Here is an 18091-nt window from a genome sequence, read left to right as displayed (position 1 = left end):
GGTGTCCACATCCACCAGAACAGGAAAGTCTCTCCTCTCTGCTACAAGCCTAAAAACTCCTTGCAGTCACCCTGAGAGCAGCTGGTTGAGCTGTCAGGGAGTTGCACAGGCCACACGCTGCAGGACAATGACTACACAGCACACCAAGTGAGAACCCACCGGGGCCACACTGCACCAGGAAGGGTTCCACAGGGTTCCACAAGGTACTGCCCAGGAGCAGAGTATCGCTTTGGCAGCACGTATCCAGGCTCTGCAGGAGGCCAGCAGGCACCAACCAACTCCCCAAAGCACCACAGACTTGTCACACAGAACGCACTCAGGAGGTTCAGATAAAAATAAAATAAATATTTAAAACAAACAAACAAACAAAAACCAGGAGAACATCAGAGAGGTTACGACTGGAGGCAGCCTGGGCTGTAGTGACCATGCCTTGGCGGAGTTTGTGATCCTGAAGAATGCAGGCCTGCCAAAAAGCAGAGTTAGGACCCTGTGCTTTAGGAGAGCAAACTTCTGTCTGCTCAAGGAACCGCTGAGTGGGATCCCCTGGGAAATGTGTCCTTAAGGGCATGGGCACAGAGCAGAGCTGGCAGCTCTTTAAGGGCACCCTTCTGAGAGCGCAACGGCTCTCCCCAGCAGAAGTCAAGCAGGGGAGGCAGCGACCGTGGTGGCTGTGCAAGGACCTGCAGCTGAAACTGTGGGAAAAGAGGGAAACGCACAGAGAGTGGAAGCAGGGTTGTGTATCCTGGGAGGAATGCAGGGCTGTTGTCCATGTGTATAGAGATAGGATTAGGAAAGCCCAGGCACAGACAGAGCTGAACTTGATGAGGGACGTGAAAGATAACAAGAAGGGGTTCTACAGGTACATGGACAGGAGGACAGAGGCCAAGGAGAGTGTTCCCCCTGATGAAAGGTTATGGGGAGCTGGCTTCGCCAGACATAGAAAAAGCTGAGGTGCTCAGTGAGTGCTTTGCCTCAGTCTTCACAGGTAGTCAGGCTTCCTGTGTCTGCCAAGAACATGAGCCTCCAGATGATGGAGTGGTTTCTGTCCCACTGTAGCAGTGGAACAAGTCTGAATCCTCCTCATGAAACTGAATGTGTTTAAGTCCATGGGGCCGGATGATATCCATCCCAGGGGTCTGAATGAGCTGCTGAGGTGGTTGCCGAGCCACTCTCCATCATATTTGAAAAGTCATGGCTGTCTGGTCAAGTCCTCAGTGACTGGAAAAAGGGAAATGTTATCCCATTTTTAAGAAAGGGAGAAAGGAAGACCCAGGGAAGTGCAGGCTGGTGAGCCTCACCTCTGTGCCTGGGAAAATCATGGAGCAGATCCTCCTAGAAGCTACGTTAAGGCACATGCGAGACAAAGAGGTGACTGGACACAGCCAGCATGGCTTCAGCGAGGGCAGATCGTGCCTGACCAATCTGGTGCCCCTCTGTGATGGAGTGACAGCTTCTGTGGACGGGGGAAGGGCGATGGATGTCATCTACCTGGACTTGTACAAAGCTTTTGACGTGGTCCCTTACCACATCCTTCTTGCTAAATTGGAGAGATGCAGATTTGAAGGCTGGACTGTTGGATGGATTAGGAATTGGCAGAGGGCTGTGATCAACAGCTCTGTGTCAGGGTGCAGGTGTCACAAGTGGTGTCCCTCAGGGGTCGGTCTTGGGACCGCTGCTCTTCAGCATCTTCATCACTGACAGGCAATGGCACCGAGTGCAGCCTCAGCAAGTTTGTGATGACACCAAGCTGAGTGGTGCAGTTGACACACTGGAAGGAAGGGCAGCATCCAGAGGGACAGGCTGGAGAAGTACCCATGAAAATCTAATGAGATTCAATAAGGCCAAGTGAGGGGTGCTGCACTTAGGTCAGGGCAATCCCAGGTATTTATACAGACTGGGGAAAGACCTTCTTAAGAGCAGCTCTGCAGAGAAGGACTTCGGGGTCCTGGTGGACGAGAAGCTGGACATGAGCCAGCTGTATGTGCTCACAGTCCGGAAGGCCAGCTGTGTTCTGGGCTGCATTAAAAAGGGGCGGCCAGCAGGAGAGGGGGGTGATCGTCCCCCTCTGCTCGGCTCTTGTGAGTCCCCATCTGCAGCGCTGTGTCCAGGCCTGGGGCCCCCAGCACAGCAAGGACGTGGAGCTCTGGGAGCGGGACCAGAGGAGGCACTGAGATGAGCAGAGGGCTGGAGCAGCTCTGCTGTGAGGAAAGGTTGAGAGAACTGGGCTTGTTCAGCTTGCAGAACAGAAGGCTCTGGGGAGATATCATTGTGGCCTTCCAGCTCTTGAAGGGAGGTATAACGTGGAAGGGGAATGGCTGTTTACAACGGTAGATGATGATAGGACAAGGGGGAACGGTTTTAAACTGACAGGGGAGGTTTAGGTTGGATATTAGGAGGAAGTTTTTTCCCCCAGAGGGTGGTGAGGCACTGGAACAGGTTGCCCAAGGGGGCTGTGGATGCCCCATCCCTGCAGGCATTCAAGGCCAGGCTGGATGTGGCTCTGGGCAGCCTGGGCTGCTGGTTGGCGACCTGCACACAGCAGGGGGTTGGGACTGGATGAGCATTGTGCTCCTTTGCAACCCAGGCCATTCTGTGATGGACATGCAGAGAGAAAGCCTGAGGAGCTGCTCGCACTGCCTTCTAAGGAAACTTATTCTGGGGATGACGGAACCAAAAGGCATCTGGAGGGTGAGCTGAAGAAGCTGCAGCTCCTTCCTCTCAGCACTGACCCGCAAAGAGGAAGAACGCACAATTTGGCCTGCATGCTCTTGCAGCTGACCAAACATTAGGAGGCAGGCTGCATCACTGAGCCTGCTGCTCTTATCACCCCAAGCATCATTGCTGCTCATCAACTTGCAGAAATCCTATTTCCCTGTGTATGCAATAGGTGAAATGCAGTGCTGAGCTCTGTTTGCCACCAGGAAGGTGGGCTGCTGCCAGAGCCTGGCTCCCACACCCAACGCAGCGTTATGGATCAATGGGGGAAACAAGTAAAAAGATGAGAGCTGGGCAAACGGCTAACATCAAACAGTGCCTTCACAGCTATGAATAAAGGATGTCATTCACACTTTGCTCTATTATGCTTCTTTTTAAAGCACATCATCAGTAATAGTACTATACCACACCTCTAACTGAGAGTGAGAAAGAAGCACCTGCTGGTTATCACCTGTTCCCATGCGCTGGCTGACATTGAATTAATGCTTTAATTAAAATACTGATGGGGAAATGGGATAGGAGGGCTGCTCTAAAAGTCCAAAAGCACCTCTACAGCTAGAAATCAAGTTGTGTAGCCCCCATCCAAAAGCCAAGCCAGCCATGAGCCCTTGAAAGACACAGGTATACCACTGGAGACTGCCACCACAGAAATGCTGCTTTACCATCCGATTCTGACAGCATGTATATGTGATGACCTACATATACATACCAGAAGGAAAACATCCAGATCCAAAGTGCCTCAACAGTTATTATTTCTACCTGAGGATCCACTGAAGCTGGATAATTGACTGCTTCTCCACATCAGCTCAGCAGAAGAGCCAACCCTGGAGCTTGCCCACACAGTACAATACCTTCAAGCATGAACATTAAAGCATAACAGGTTTCCCAGTTCTCAGTGTAAATAAACGAATCCTAGCATATGACTTGGAGTAGCTTAAACCATAACATTAAGAAAACTCAGGTAGGGGAGCAGAATGTGCACTCAGGTGGCAAAACAGCACACAGCAGCCCTCCTGAGACCTGATTGGGAACACTGCTGGAGCTGAGCAGCCACACCACACCAGGCCAGCCTGCAACCTTTTGATTCAGTTACAGTGACAGTTTTTGCCGTAAGAGGTACAGATTTACAGCATCAGTATAATGGATCTTTAAAAATCAGCTTTTTTCAGGCTATCGGTTCTATATGAGATGCTGCTGGAGGCAGCCATTAAGAGAAGCCCCACCAAGAGCTCTCTCAGAAGACTTCTATGAAGCTGTCACAGAACACAGGTCTGCCTTGTGTTAGATGGGCTGGTTGGGAAGAAGAACAACGGGGGCTCAGGGGAGGAATCAAGGAAAAGGAGAAGATTTGGCAGGAAAAAAAAAAAAAAAAAAAGGAGTTGTAGCCTTGACTTCATTTTACACATTCATAAATGTTCTTTTACATAAGCAAATAATGTATTCCACTGAGAAATTACCCTTCACTTTATTTATTTTTTACCTGCTCTGTGGAACACACAGAACCACAAAGTGCTGAGTGTTACAACAGGGGCAGATGCAATAAAACCACACCTTGATGAAGACAGCGCCAGGAAGAAGCAAAGATCAAGCAAAAAAAATACATCAGTATCAATACTGTGATACACAGCATGACTTGCTTTCTTCCAGAAACCAAAGTGCACTGCTCCAGCATGTGGGGCTCCTGCATGTTTTAGGGAAACAAAAATATGCTGAAGAGTACATATGCATCCCACATGCTAGAAATACTTGGCTCCTAGTTACAAGTAAAAGGCTTATTTTTATTTAAAAAATCCCCACTGACATGAATTTAGTTTGTGGGGTTTATATTTAAAAGTGGCTAAAAATAGGCAGAAGGCCCCAGTGAAACTTCTCTCTCACATGTGCTCAACCTTATAGGCTTTTTCAGAATCACTTCTTCAGGAGCAACAAACCCAGGAGCTCTTCTTACCTTCACAAACCTACTGATAAATTCTGCTGTTGATATGCAATCTGAACTGTGAGCTACTCAGCTTATGAAGATGCTCCAACCCACCTCTGTGCACCAGTTTACCTATGCACAAGGCACAAAAACAACCACCCGCCATCACTCTTGTACAATCTTGTCTGAAAGTTCCATCCTCACTCTTGACATATCTTCTACAATTTGCTTTTGTTTTTCTTTGGTAATTCAGCAAAACACTCATAGCGACCATAGCAGTTGTTACTGTGAATTCCGCCTTTTTGATATCTGGATATCACCCCCAGATACAAAATGATGTGCTCCTTCCTTACAGTGTGGGAGGTTAACGCATTACAGGAGACACAGGCATACAGGTGCTAAGAATCGTACGGAAAACTCTGGATGCAAAACACACTTAGTCCTGCTTTTGTTTAACGTCAGTCATGAGTCAGCAATAAGAACTTAATGGAGGGGAGCAACCTTACAATTTGCAGCTCGTTGTCATTAAAGTCTTCTAATTGCAGCATCTTTGTACCTTGCCATGGGACACCCTGCTCAAGCAGAGCTGCTGTGTACAAGCCAGCAGCAGCTCAGCAGCACACGGCTGCTTGCTCACTGTCCCTAGGTGGGGTGGGGGAAAGAACAGCAAAGGTACAGGTGAGAACTCCTGGTGTAGATACAGGCAGTTTGCTGGGCAAAGCAATAATAGCTGCATGCATGAGTGGGGCGCAAAGAACTCACTCGCTGCTTCCAACAGCAGGCAGACATTCACCACTGCCAGTGAAGCAGGACTCCTCGTGTGCAACTGTTTCTCAGGAAAAAAGCACTCCAAACAGCTCCCTCTCCTTCCCCCTCCTCAGCTTTTATTACTGATGCCATAAGGCGTGGAACTTCCCTTTGGCCAGTTTAGGTCAGCGCTGCCGCCCAGCACCACGCTGACAGGGTGGCTCAAGGAGCAGAACTGCCCCTGACTCAGCGCAAGCACTGCTCTGCACCGGCTGCATTACTGTGCTGTCACCACTTTTCTCACATACCCAAAGCACAGCATTGCAAGTTTCCACAGAGGCTGATAACTGTCTCAGCCAAACCTATTACAAGGGGGAGGGACCCGATGACCTCCAGAGCCCTCAGCCATTATGTGATTACATTCATTTCAGGAAAAACAACACAAGACACCAACTCCCAAGTTTATCCTAGATACCACTTCATTGGCTTCAGAAGCCAATTCTGAAACAAGAGTTCCTAGATGGTTGGTTTGTGGGTTAACATGCAGAACAGCAGCTGTGTTTGCTGAGGTTTAATACAAAACTGCGCCTTCTGCAGCATAAGCCTTGGCTCTCATTGGACAAATATTTCACTACTGGTCCTCTGCAACTTCCCAGCCAGTTTTTTGTGCTGGTTAAAAGGTGCCCGAGTCAGAGAGATCTGAACAAAACAGCTTTCAGTGCAGTTTCCTTACTGAGTCTGATATAGGATCCTTTCAGCATTCAAAGCAGCAGATCTGCCAAAGCAACAGGACACCTTTCCCTGCAGCTCCTACAGCATCCCTCTGTGACTATAGCAGCAAAGTGCTACTTGCAGTAAGCAAAGCCAGTTTTCTGCCTGGGAGACTAGGAAGTTTTTCCCTGAGAACGCACCCAGACATGGGTGTTAGGCAAACAAGGTGCATTTCCCAGGGAAAATCCTGGATACTTCAAGTACGTGTGGCAGCAGCAGAAGGAAGCATCTCCACGCTGCTGCCTCCCCAGTCTGAGGCAGACCTTTGGAGAAGGAAACTTTTGTAGAGGAAGCTGAGCACATGCTGTTGTCACTGAGGCCAGTAATCAAGAACACTGAAAAAACAGGTTCTTGAAAACATCCCTTCACAGTTCAGTCTGTCCACCCATGTGTGTCAACTCTGGATTCGCCACAGTGGAAAAACTACTTGGAACTATCTCAAGTTCCAGTTTCCCATATAACAAGGGCCTTGAACATACTTTGTTGCAGTGCACTGTTCACTCAGAGCATCACACAGTGGTAAAGTAGCAGGGTACAGAAGACAGTTATCTCAAAAACACAGCACAAGCGCATCAACTCCAATCCTGAGAAGGCCTCAAGCAGTAGCACACTAGCCCCAGTGGTGTAGGACAATATCTGGAGAATGACCTCAATAACTAACAGCTAAGGACAGCCTCATAGCAGAGAAGGCCTCAGAGGAATTTTCTGAGCCCTGACAACCTACCAGGTGACATCAGCTCCAATTCCCACTCTATCAGCCCCAGTCTTTACAGCAACAGCAGTACCTGAACTGCTTAGCAGTGAAGCACTGACTGCGGTTTGACGTAAGTGTTAGTTTTCTTTCCACTCCTGAGTCAGACCTCCTGCGACCACAACAGACACCTCCAGCACACGCAGAGCCTCTGTCTATTCTTCCTGAGGGCAGCTCCCACCTCAACCGCAGCTGTCAGACAGCACTTCTGTGATGCCCACATGAATTCCTACAGAGCAGACATGTCAGCAGCTCTGGCCACATCCTCCAGCATCCCAAGGCAGCCATAGGCACTTAAGGCTCTTCTCAACAGCTCAGGCCTGTCTGTAATATTCACTGCAGCAAAGGTATAGACGGTGCCTGGATTAGTACCATTATCACTGAGGAAACCTGAAACCAGACAGTGGAGTCAGTATGACAGAGTCTAGACCTCTCAGCACCTCCCTTCAGAAATTTGCAGGCATTGAGGAGATCTCCCCGAGCCTTCTCTTCCCCAAGCTGAAGGGTCCCAGCTCCTCCAGCCTCTCATCATACAAAAAATGACACAGTCCCTTCCTTGTCTTTGTGGCCCTACTCTGACAATTCAAGCCTGCACCAGGCACAGCAGTGAGCCCCAAGAGAGCTATGAGCATTCACATTAAATCAACATGCTATATTGAGAGGAAGTGGCACACGGAAGGACCGGCTACCTACCAAGGTAAGTTACATTGTCCTCCTTCCCTTCTCTAGAAACCTGGTGGTTTTGTTCTGCACATCCCCTCCACCCCCTCAAAAAAGGGAAAACAACAACAACAATTATAGCTTCAGCAAAACACACAGAAATCCAGGAATTATTCCAGTGGCACACAAGATCACCTGGACAACTATGTCTAGGCTCAAGAAAATGGACAGATGTTAATTAAGTACTGCACATTTGAATATCAACAGCTCTAACTTTACAGCCTTCAGCTAAACTTTTATCAATCCAAAGACAGACAGAAGAGTTGTGGGAAACCTAGAGCCAGCAAAATGCGTGTACAACAAAGTCAGTGCAATGATTCCCTGGAGGGATCAGCATAAAGAACCTTCAGCAGTATCTTCAAAAGAATCAGAGAACTATTAGAGGCTTGGCTGCAAAAGATAGTAGTAAAACCAGATGTAATCAGAACACCTCCCTCAAACAGGTTTCCAGCTCCACCAAAAGCTTCAAGGTCATGCATCTGTAAGACAGAAAGGGTAACAATCACCATGCACCACTGCTGCTAGGCATACCTGTGTTTTTAGGCCCATCTGCATACACCGGTCCTGGAGGCGGAGGTGCATTTTGCCATCCATACTGCGGATAACCTTGATAGCCTGGCTGGCCTGGCGGGTACGGCCCCACGGGTCCGGGTGGATAGCCAGGGTAGGGGCCAGGAGGGCCGCCCGGCTGTGGGGCATAGGGTGGGTAAGGGGCCGACGGGCCCGGGCCAGGGTAAGGTGGAGGATTTTCGTAGTTCATCTGGGATGCAGAATCTGTCCTGTAGAAAAAGGAAAACAAACAGAAGAGTTGGTTTGCTTTCACCCCAGCATACATACTCCATTTCAGACTGCTCTCCAGTGGACCAGAGTTTGACATAACAGACCTGAGAGTACCTGCTCAAGCAGCAAACTGATTTTTAACCCTATCACAGGACAGACCTGAGTTGAAGTGATTTCTTTTAAGTGACATCAGTTCACAGCAGCAAGGAGAGCGGCTCTCCCATTTCCAGTCACACATTAGCCAATCACACAAGGAAATCTGCTACTACAAAGAAAATGTCTTCTGCTTCCCCTCATGACTAAACTGCTTTTAGGAGATATTTAAAAGTGATTACTTCACGCTTCTGTCAATATTACAACAGAAAAACATACAGAAAAGCAGCCCATCCAGGACAGACACCAGGTCACCTCATCTCCAGCAGAAGAGCGCTTCATAGAATCATAGAATCACTAAGGTTGGAAAAGACCTAAAAGATCACCCAGTCCAACCGTTCACCTATTCCCAATAGCTCCTACTAAACCATGTCCCTCAACACAACATCCAGACTTTCCTTGAACACCCCCAGGGTCGGTGATTCCACCACCTCCCTGGGCAGTCCATTCCAGTGCCTGACCACCCTTTCTGAAAAGTAATACTTCCTCATGTCCAGCCTGAATCTCCCCTGCCGTAGCTTGAAACCATTCCCCCTGCTCCTATCACTAATGACACGAGAGAAGAGGCCGACCCCCAGCTCACTACAACCTCCCTTCAGGAAGTTATAGAGAGCAATAAGGTCTCCCCTGAGCCTCCTCTTCTCCAGGCTGAACATTCCCAGCTCCTTCAGCCTCTCCTCATATGGCCTGTGTTCCAGACCCCTCACCAGCTTTGTTGCCCTCCTTTGAACACGTTCCAGGGCCTCAATATCTTTCTTGCAGTGAGGGGCCCAAAACTGGACACAGTACTCGAGGTGTGGCCTCACGCGTGCTGAATATAGGGGAACAATCACCTCTCTGCTCCTGCTTGCAACACTGTTTCTGATGCAAGCCAGGATGCCATTGGCCTTCTTGGCCACCTGGGCACACTGTCGGCTCATGTTCAGCCGAGCATCAATCAATACCCCCAGGTCCATTTCCTCTACGCAGTCCTCCAGCCACACCGCCCCAAGCCTGTAGCGTCGCCTGGGGTTGTTGTGGCCGAAGTGCAGGACCCGGCATTTGGCCTTGTTGAAACTCATCCCATTGGCTCCAGCCCAGCTCTCCAGCCTGTCCAGATCCCTCTGGAGGGCCTCGCTACCCCCAGGCAGATCCACACTTCCAGCCAATTTGGTGTCATCTGCGAATTTACTGAGGGTGCACTCGATGCCCTCATCCAGGTCATCAATAAAGATATTGAAGAGGACAGGCCCCAGCACCGACCCCTGGAGAACACCACTCACGACTGGTCGCCAGCTGGATTTGACTCCATTCACCACCACTCTCTGTGCCCGGCCCTCCAGCCAGCTCCTTACCCAGCCAAGAGTGTACCCATCCAAGCCTCTGGCTGCCAGCTTCTGCAGGAGAATGCTGTGGGAGACAGTGTCAAAGGCTTTGCTGAAGTCTAGGTAGACCACATCAACAGCCTTTCCTTCATCCACCAGATGGGTCACTAGATCATAGAAGGAGATCAGGTTGGTCAAACAGGACCTGCCCTTCATGAACCCATGCTGGCTAGGCCTGATCCCCCGGTCACCCTGCACATGCCGCATGATCTCCCTCAAGACGATCTGCTCCATAACCTTCCCTGGCACCGAGGTCAGGCTGACAGGCCTGTAGTTCCCCGGATTCATTCAGGAACAGGACATTACATGTCTGCTAACTGTTACTAGCATCCAGACTCACTCCAGAACAAAGCTGTGCATGAAGAGTTTCCTGATGGTTGTGCAACCCCATCACCTGCTCCCTCCAGCTCTGTGCAACCAATCCATTAAGCAGTCACAAACAATCAGGACCATGGGCTCACTCTCATTCAAAAAGCAACATTAAAAACACTTCAGGGACTTGAAGTTCACAAAACCTCTATAAAACATCTATTGCATTACTCAAGTCACAGCCGTCAGAAGACAAGGCTGCCACCACAATGATGCAACTTCAGTTAGCCTCCAAATAGCATGACTGAGCAAGACATCCCTTACACAAGGTTCCTGATACTTCCCTCTGCTTGAGAAACGTAAGTGACCCCAAAGCCCTGTGCTAAGGAGCCTTCCTGGTTTCAGTAGCTCTCCCAGGCACGCAGCAAGGAAGTTCCCCCTTCACAAACCAGGCCAAAGGCAGGCAGCACGTCCTACAGCTCACTCAGGTGCAACACACTAGAGAATTGGTTCACCAAAGACCACTAATATCCATCTAACTTACAAACAGCCCTAAGGAGTGGCCAAACAAAAGTTCCAGTGGAAGAACGAGGCTGGAGTGAGTATGTGTGAGTAGAAGCAGGCAAATACCAGCATGGCACCACTTCGTGCCCCATGCCCAAGCCAGCCATGGGAACACAGGGCTGCCCCTGTGCTCAGAGAAGGGGCCTGCAGCTCTGTGGCTGCACGAAGCAGGACGGCAGTTGCCCTCGTGGCTTTGTGTGTTTGCAACAGCAGCGGAGGCCCAGGGGAAGCCTGCTGTGTCCCACAGCCCTACAGCTTGCTCCCACATCAGCCTGGCACCCTGGAAACACGCGCAGAGTGCTGCGGTAGCACTCAGACCGCAATGCCCCCAGGGCCCAGCTGGCTGTAGCCATCACTACCAAGCTCCGGCAGTCAGTTTCTGCAAGGGAATTTGTCCCAAGGTACGTTTTCTGGAATACATTTTCTTCATCCCCACTTCACAGAATCACAGAATCACAGAATCACAGAATCACAGAATCACAGAATCACCCGGGTTGGAAGGGACCTCAAGGATCATGTAGTTCCAACCCCCCTGCCTGGCAGGGCCACCAAACATACACATTTAGATCAGGTTGCCCAGGACCCTGTCCAACCTGGCCTTGAACACGTCCAAGGACGGGGCATCCACAACCTCCCTGGGCAGCCCGTTCCAGGGCCTAACCACTCTCCTTGTAAAGAACTTCCCCCTAACATCCAACCTAAATCTTCCCTCCTTCAACTTGGATCCATTTCCCCTAGTCCTGCTATTGTCAGCCCTTTTGAAGAGTTTACTCCCCTCCTGGGTGTAGGTTCCCTTCAGGTATTGATAGGCTGCAATGAGGTCACCCCGCAGCCTTCTCTTCTCCAGGCTGAACAAGCCCAACTCCCTCAAACTGTCCTCATAGGGGAGGTGCTCCAGCCCCCTGATCATCTTAGTCACCCACTTCCATTACTGGCTACTCTTCTCTATTTGCCCATTTCAAATTGCACGATAATATTTACTTTTCCTCCATTTTCATGAACCCACACACAAATTTACATGCCTAATAGCCCTATTCACCCACCAAGGTATGTGTTAGCAAGGCAGGGCCTTAAATCATTAAGCAGATTCCTTTCAGAGACATACTTGAGCTCCTACTCAAGCTTATTATCATGCATTGCTGTGGGCTCTCATCCTAAATTCCATGGAAGCTGCAACCAGGACTAACTGCTGAGAGCTTGCATCAGGAGTCATAGTTGCAGGTTTCCCAATAAGCACTTTAAAGACAAAGCTCTAAAGAAAGAGGCCAGCATGTCAAGCGAAGCTGTTGGTGTTCACAGCACACCAGGAAGTCCCAGTAGGAAGAGCCAGGGCTGTGCTGTAGCCTTGCCTAATGTGAAACTTGAGTTCAGCACTAAATCCAGCAAACTCAGAACTCTCAGATGCCATTAAGCAGGTGTCCTGACTGCTGCTGCTGTACCAAGACATCATGAGTTTCACCATTTTCTTCAGATGCACACGACCCTATTCTTTCTCCCCTCCAAACCACTTTTTAAGAGATAAGCTTGCTAATATAGCATTACATTTCCCTAAGCTCTCCTTGAACTTTTGTTCCATGCTGCCGAGCAAACACTGCTTACCCTATCCTAACAGAAGGGCAGGATTTGTAAACAGGCAGCTCACTGTGCCCCAGGAGGCTGCATTCTGGCTCCCTTAAGGGCTGGGAAGAAGTGAGAAAAAAAAAAATAAAGCTGAAGACCAAAATGTGAGTATGTAATGAATACAGTGTGTACATGCACACATGCGTGCCTTGGGCAGCCTGATCCAGTGACTGCCAACCCTGTCCACAGTAAGGGGCTGGAGCTCAGTCATCTTTAAGGTCCCTTCCAACCTAAGCCATTCTATGATTCTATGACATAGAGAGCCACATACAAACACAGACACAGGGTGGGAGGGAAGGTTTATACATAAGAACCACATTTCTTAAAATCTTAAGTCTTTCTACATCTGCAATCTTTGACTAACACAGGCAAATGTTGCAGACAGAAGCGTAATGCTTTGCGTACTGGCAAGTATTTTTTTTAACCTGTCCATTTTGGCAAGCACTACACTTCAGAGAAATAAATTTCACTGTTACACTTTCGAAAATATCCACTTCTTTCTGGTGGCTTTAAACTTCCTGCCTCCTATGAGATCAGCACCCCCGCAAAGCTGCTACAGAGCTCATCTGTTACCAATCTCTGGTTTCTCCATCTCCCTGAGAGAGCAAGCAGCCAGGGCAGGCCCTGCAGCTCCCCCAGAAGGCCCCTTAGCAGACTTGGTATTCCAGGTACCTCTTTTGGACTCAACACAATTCTAGCCCTGTAAAGGAGACCAGCACGGATGTGTATCTAATTACTGGTGGTGAGGACATTTTGACATCTCTGCCAAACTGAAAACAGTATGTACAGAATCTGCATTTTTGAGATACATGCGATTAGCATGGTACATCAAAGGTGCTAACCCACCTGCAAAGAAATACCAATCCTTACGGGCAGCTGGAGGTCTGAGTCTCCAAACACAATCTTCTATGAAAGCACATCAAGTAGGTAAAAAGCAGCATATAAGGGGTGACACAACAGTCTGACCTGCGTACTGAAGGCCTTCCACTGTATGGGAAAAAAGAGTTATTACCAGCTTTCAGGAAGCTTAGAAGCAGGAGCTGGCTTTTGTGACAGCAGAACAAGCACCACACTCCGTCTGCTGTTTGGGTCAGGAGGAATCACACTGCACACGGTAGGTATCGACCCAGCCGGGCTTCGCGCAGAGCGGCGCGAGGGCGCAGTGAGTGGCACAGCCCCAGCGGGGATGCAGCGCCCTGGCACGACCCACCCTGCCGACGCCGGCAGCACTAGGAAGCGGTTTACCAATACAGAGCTCTAATGGAAAGTACATCGAACATCAACAACGCAGCTTTTGGCAACGAGCCTAGAATCTAAATGATATTTCATATGAACGGTATCCAAATGAAAAAAAAGCACAAGTGGCTTTTAAATGGCACTGGTTCTGTGTTTCCCCCTTACCAGCTTCTATCCAAGCTCCACAGAGTGACTGCATCAAAGGTACATTAAGGATAAAAGGCACTGTTCCTCCTCGCCTGGCCCATCCTGAGGCAGCAGTAACAGGACAGCAGCACTGCGCGGTCCTGCTCAGAACCACGCTGCTTTCACAAATGCAGGCACAGGGAGAACTGAAAAGCCCAGCTTTGTGCTGTCAAAGGAAGAGCTTCAAAACACTGTTTTGTTCAAATCAATTTCCTCAGAGGGTCTCTGAGGGTAGGGGATACTCTGTGTGCAACAGGAAGAGGTGCATCTCCTCATCTTTATCCAAGCAGCTGCCAGAACTCCCCTAAACAACAACTCTGAGGCCACTCTGAAGGGCAGAAGCCACCACACCAGGCACCTCTGCTGGCCGAACCCCCTCAGGCCTGGATGAACAGCATTAACCCTCACAAGTGCCCAACTGGGTGCTGCATTCTGCAGAGCCCTCAGAGCCCACTGAGGCACTGAGCCCTCTGCCCAGGGACAGGTGAGGCTGTCCCCGCACCCTTCCAAACAGAGGGCTTCAACCCTTCCCACCTCTCCGGCCCCTTTACCCCTCATACTTTCTTAACAAAACCACACTGGCACATGGGCTTCCACGACACTTCGTGTTTATGCTGACAAGCTTCACTGCCTTGCTAACTGTTACAAACTGTTTTGAAGCTCTTCAGAATCTATTGAATGAAGCTATTCATCCCTTACTCCCTAATTTTCCTTCTTCCAAAATGCTGCCTACTGCATACCTACATGTTCTGCACAGCAAAAGTATCAGCATGAGACTGAAGAGCTGCTTGTGTAGTTTTGACAGTGAAGCTGCTAGAGGAAAAGAAGACCAAACCCAACATTCTGTTTCTGGTATCATGTGAGCTGTACCCTCACAAGGAAAAATTTCACATCTTTCAGACATGCGATGAAAGGTTTTGAGAACACGTGACGTAACAGCACAGACCAGCAGCTGTGACAATGAGAAGCAGTGCAGCACAGATCCTCCAGTCTTACAAGCCAAGGCACTCAGTGCTCACACACCAGCTGAGCTCTGCCCTGTGGTGTGGCAAGACGCGTGAAAAAGAAAAGCCCTGTTTATGGAACACACAGCAGATACAAGTGTGAGCACTATGGTTTCAGGCCCTGAAAGCTTTCTTGTGCAATGCAGTTGTTCAGGTGCAATGTGCTACACCACAGACAGCGCCAGAAATATCTAGTATATATGCTGCTCTGAAAAGGATGTATTGAGACTTTCTTAAGGCATAACAAATACAAAAACCAAAAATCACTGAGAACATCTGATTGTCAAGTTAAACCAGATTGCACAGTACACAAAAAAAACTTTTGTTGCTCCAACCGAAAAGAGAACAAGAAGCAAAAAGCCTGACTGGCAAGGAGGTTAATAAGCACCTAAGACAGATAACACAATCCCATGCGTAATTCAGATGGTGCCCTGGCAGCAGCCTGGCGACGAAGCAGCAGTCCCCAGCACCGACACGCTGGTGGATTTAATGGAGGATGCTACCTGGGCTGCCTGACAACATCCCATTTTCTGAAGAAATAACCATACTGAAGGGCAGTACACGGCTTCTTAAATAAAATAAAAGTAGGGTCATGCACACATTTCCTACATCTCTGATCTCCTTCCTCCAAAAATGGCTTTTCATAACAGGCTAGAAAATTGGATAGCACAAGCTTTCTTGCTTGCACTTTTTCCACATCACACATGCAGCTGTAACACAATGCTTTACTTAGCCTACAGGGGACGTACAAGAATCTTCTTTAATGGCTGCTGGTCACAGGGGACAAGCAACCACTTCTGAAGCAACACTCTCAAGAGAGCCTTTGCCTTACAGCTTCTTCTGAATATACGATAGAGTAAGTCCAGGGCCATCAAGAGCTCACTAAACAATGCCTTTACAATGCATTATAACGCTGATGTCGAACGCATCTTTCTGACAAACAACAAAAAGAACCTGGAATAGTAATGACTGATGTAAGGTCTGCAGCCAGCCAGATCGATGGCAAAGCTAGAGCCTTCCCAGCACACCCTGCCAGCACCCAGCCCAATGCAGTGCAGTTGTGAAGCAGGAGTGTGCCCAAAGCCAAGAAAGGCACCCTGCCACACACCAGGACACTTCATCTGCAAGGCTGGGGGCAGGCAACAGTCCATGTGCTGGCTGCAGAACGCAGGATACCAGAGCTGCAGTAATGAGCATGTCTGAATGACTCAGGCTTCTCGCTGTCTTCCCCTCTTCCCAAAAATGACAGAGTGCTCCTCTCTGCTCATTGAGCCACAGGGTTTCAGCTGAGAAACAGGAAGTTAAGAGGCACAGCACACAGCTGATTGAGTAGAAAATACTAACATCAGAGAGGGATACATGAGCTCTGCTTGCTCAAGTACTGTCACTATACAAATGATCCTGGCTCCTTACAGCGTGGGCACAGACAACAGGCAACTGGAGGAAGGCAAATCTGTTTGCTGAAAACCTGGAGGTACACTAACTTGCTCTGCCCTTCTACAAAACAGGACATTAATCTGAACATGCACAGAATTACCCCAGAAAACAAGCAGTTCCTCTGCTAACTGCACACAAAGCCCCCCAGGTAGTTCCCCATCATCACTCCAGGGCAATGCTAGAGATGCTGAACCTCATGATAGCAGGCACACCCGGGCTGTGAGCAACAAGCTGCAGCCAAGCCTCGGTGCAACACCACCCAGTGCTGGGGCAGCTCCGTCCCAGCCCGGGGGGTGCAGGGTGCCACGGTCAGGCTGCATACAGAACTCAGTCCCTCCCAGGGCATTCCTCCATGACGAGAGCACCCAGCAGCGACTGCACTCTGCTCACAAACCCTTCGGGGAATGAGAAACCCGTAGTTTACAAAGACGGCCTTTATCAGGCACGGAGGAGGCGGTCCGTAATGGTTACTGCTGCACGAGTTCCAGTACTTGGGGGGAAAAAAAAAAAAAAACCACAAAAAAACAACCAACACCGCTGTGCGCACTGCAGATTAGTATGGAACGCACCGACCCCCGACCACCCCCGAAAATCACCGAGATCCGATCGCAACTTCGCGAGGTTCGCTCCGTGCCACGCAGCAGCAGCGCCCCCGACTATCTCTGCACTCAATAACCGACGCGGCTGAGAGAAGCGCTTCCCGGCACAGGAGCAGCTCCACACGGCGCCGTCCCGCACGCTGCAGGGCACGGAGCCCGGCCGCCCGCCGTAAGCCGCCGCCGCCGCCTTCTCCCCCCGCCCCGGGTCGGGCCGAGCCCCGCTCGGGCGGTCCCTCGCGACGCCGTTCCCGTCACTGTCGCCGAGGGGCCGCGGCCGGGGGGGGCCGAGAGCCTCCCGCCCCCATCTCCCGTTTCACGGCGACATACCGTTACCCGGAGCAGCTACGGGAAGGGGAAGCGCGGATGCGGCGCCGCCCTCCCCCCGGGCCCGCCGGCACCTCGCGGCCTTTACCCCGGCGGCGCAACCCCTCCGCCCCACGCGGAGCCCGGCCGCGCCTCGGAGGAGCGGGGACGGCCCGAGGTCAGCGGCGGCACCGTGGCCATCGGGACCCCGCGCGGCCGCTCCCGCCCCGCTCCCCGCCGTACCTGCGGCGCCGCCGCCTCACCCCGCACCTGCCGCGGGCGGTGACGCACCCAGAGCCGAGCGAGCCCCCAGCCCTCCCTGAGCGGAGCCGGGAGCCGCCGAGGGGCGGTGCCACCAGCGAGACCGCCCCGCGGGGGGCGCGGCCCGGAGGGAGGGGCTGACGGGCGACGGTGGCGTCGGTCGCGGGGGTTCCGGGTGGGGGTCCGGCGGCGCGGTGTGACGGCCGGCAGCTCGGCGTGAGGCCGCCCGCCGTTGACCCCTAGCTCCCTCCGTGCAGCAGGGGCTCGGGAACGCGCAGTGCGTCACGGCTTTCCGTCACGGCCGACGGGAAACGTGCGTGAGAGCTCTAGGGAAAGCAGTGTAAAATAAACGAGGTCAGGGACGCGGTGGGTCAGGACTACGGGTCAGCGTCACATGAGCGCGACTCACAGGCTGCGAGGTACAGCGGTGCTGCGCTGGGAGCTGCGGACGGGGCCGCGCTGCGCCGCGCGGGGCTGAGTTCCATCCGCAGCTGCCGGGGCACTCGGGCCGCTGCGGCGCCGCGCTCCTAACGGGGCTCAGCCTGGGAGAAGCTGTGCAAATCCCCGAGCGCTGCCCTGCGCGTTTATTTGTGTATGCCTTGGTGAACGACGTGCCTGTCTGGCCTGTGCAGTTCGGCAGGTATACGTTGTTC

General features: G+C 51.0%; 1 protein-coding gene across 1 annotated transcript in view; it reads right to left on the bottom strand.

The window, feature by feature from the left end:
- Positions 1 to 17523, bottom strand: part of CYSTM1 (cysteine rich transmembrane module containing 1) — a 28011-nt gene extending 10488 nt beyond the window's left edge. The window contains exons 1-2 of the mRNA XM_042887204.1: positions 17448 to 17523; positions 8154 to 8401 (exon numbers count right to left, since the gene is read on the bottom strand). Of these exons, the coding sequence (XP_042743138.1) occupies positions 8154 to 8382 (229 nt within the window). The 5' untranslated portion in view covers positions 8383 to 8401; positions 17448 to 17523. The remainder of the gene's footprint in view (positions 1 to 8153; positions 8402 to 17447) is intronic.
- Positions 17524 to 18091: the final 568 nt, after the last annotated feature.

This window comes from Lagopus leucura, unplaced genomic scaffold (genome assembly GCF_019238085.1).
Source record: "Lagopus leucura isolate 7727_CA_CO unplaced genomic scaffold, USGS_WTPT01 Super-Scaffold_100075, whole genome shotgun sequence".
NCBI lineage: Eukaryota > Metazoa > Chordata > Aves > Galliformes > Phasianidae > Lagopus > Lagopus leucura.
Note: the sequence above shows the minus strand (reverse complement) of the source record. Positions and strands in the feature narration are given on the sequence as shown.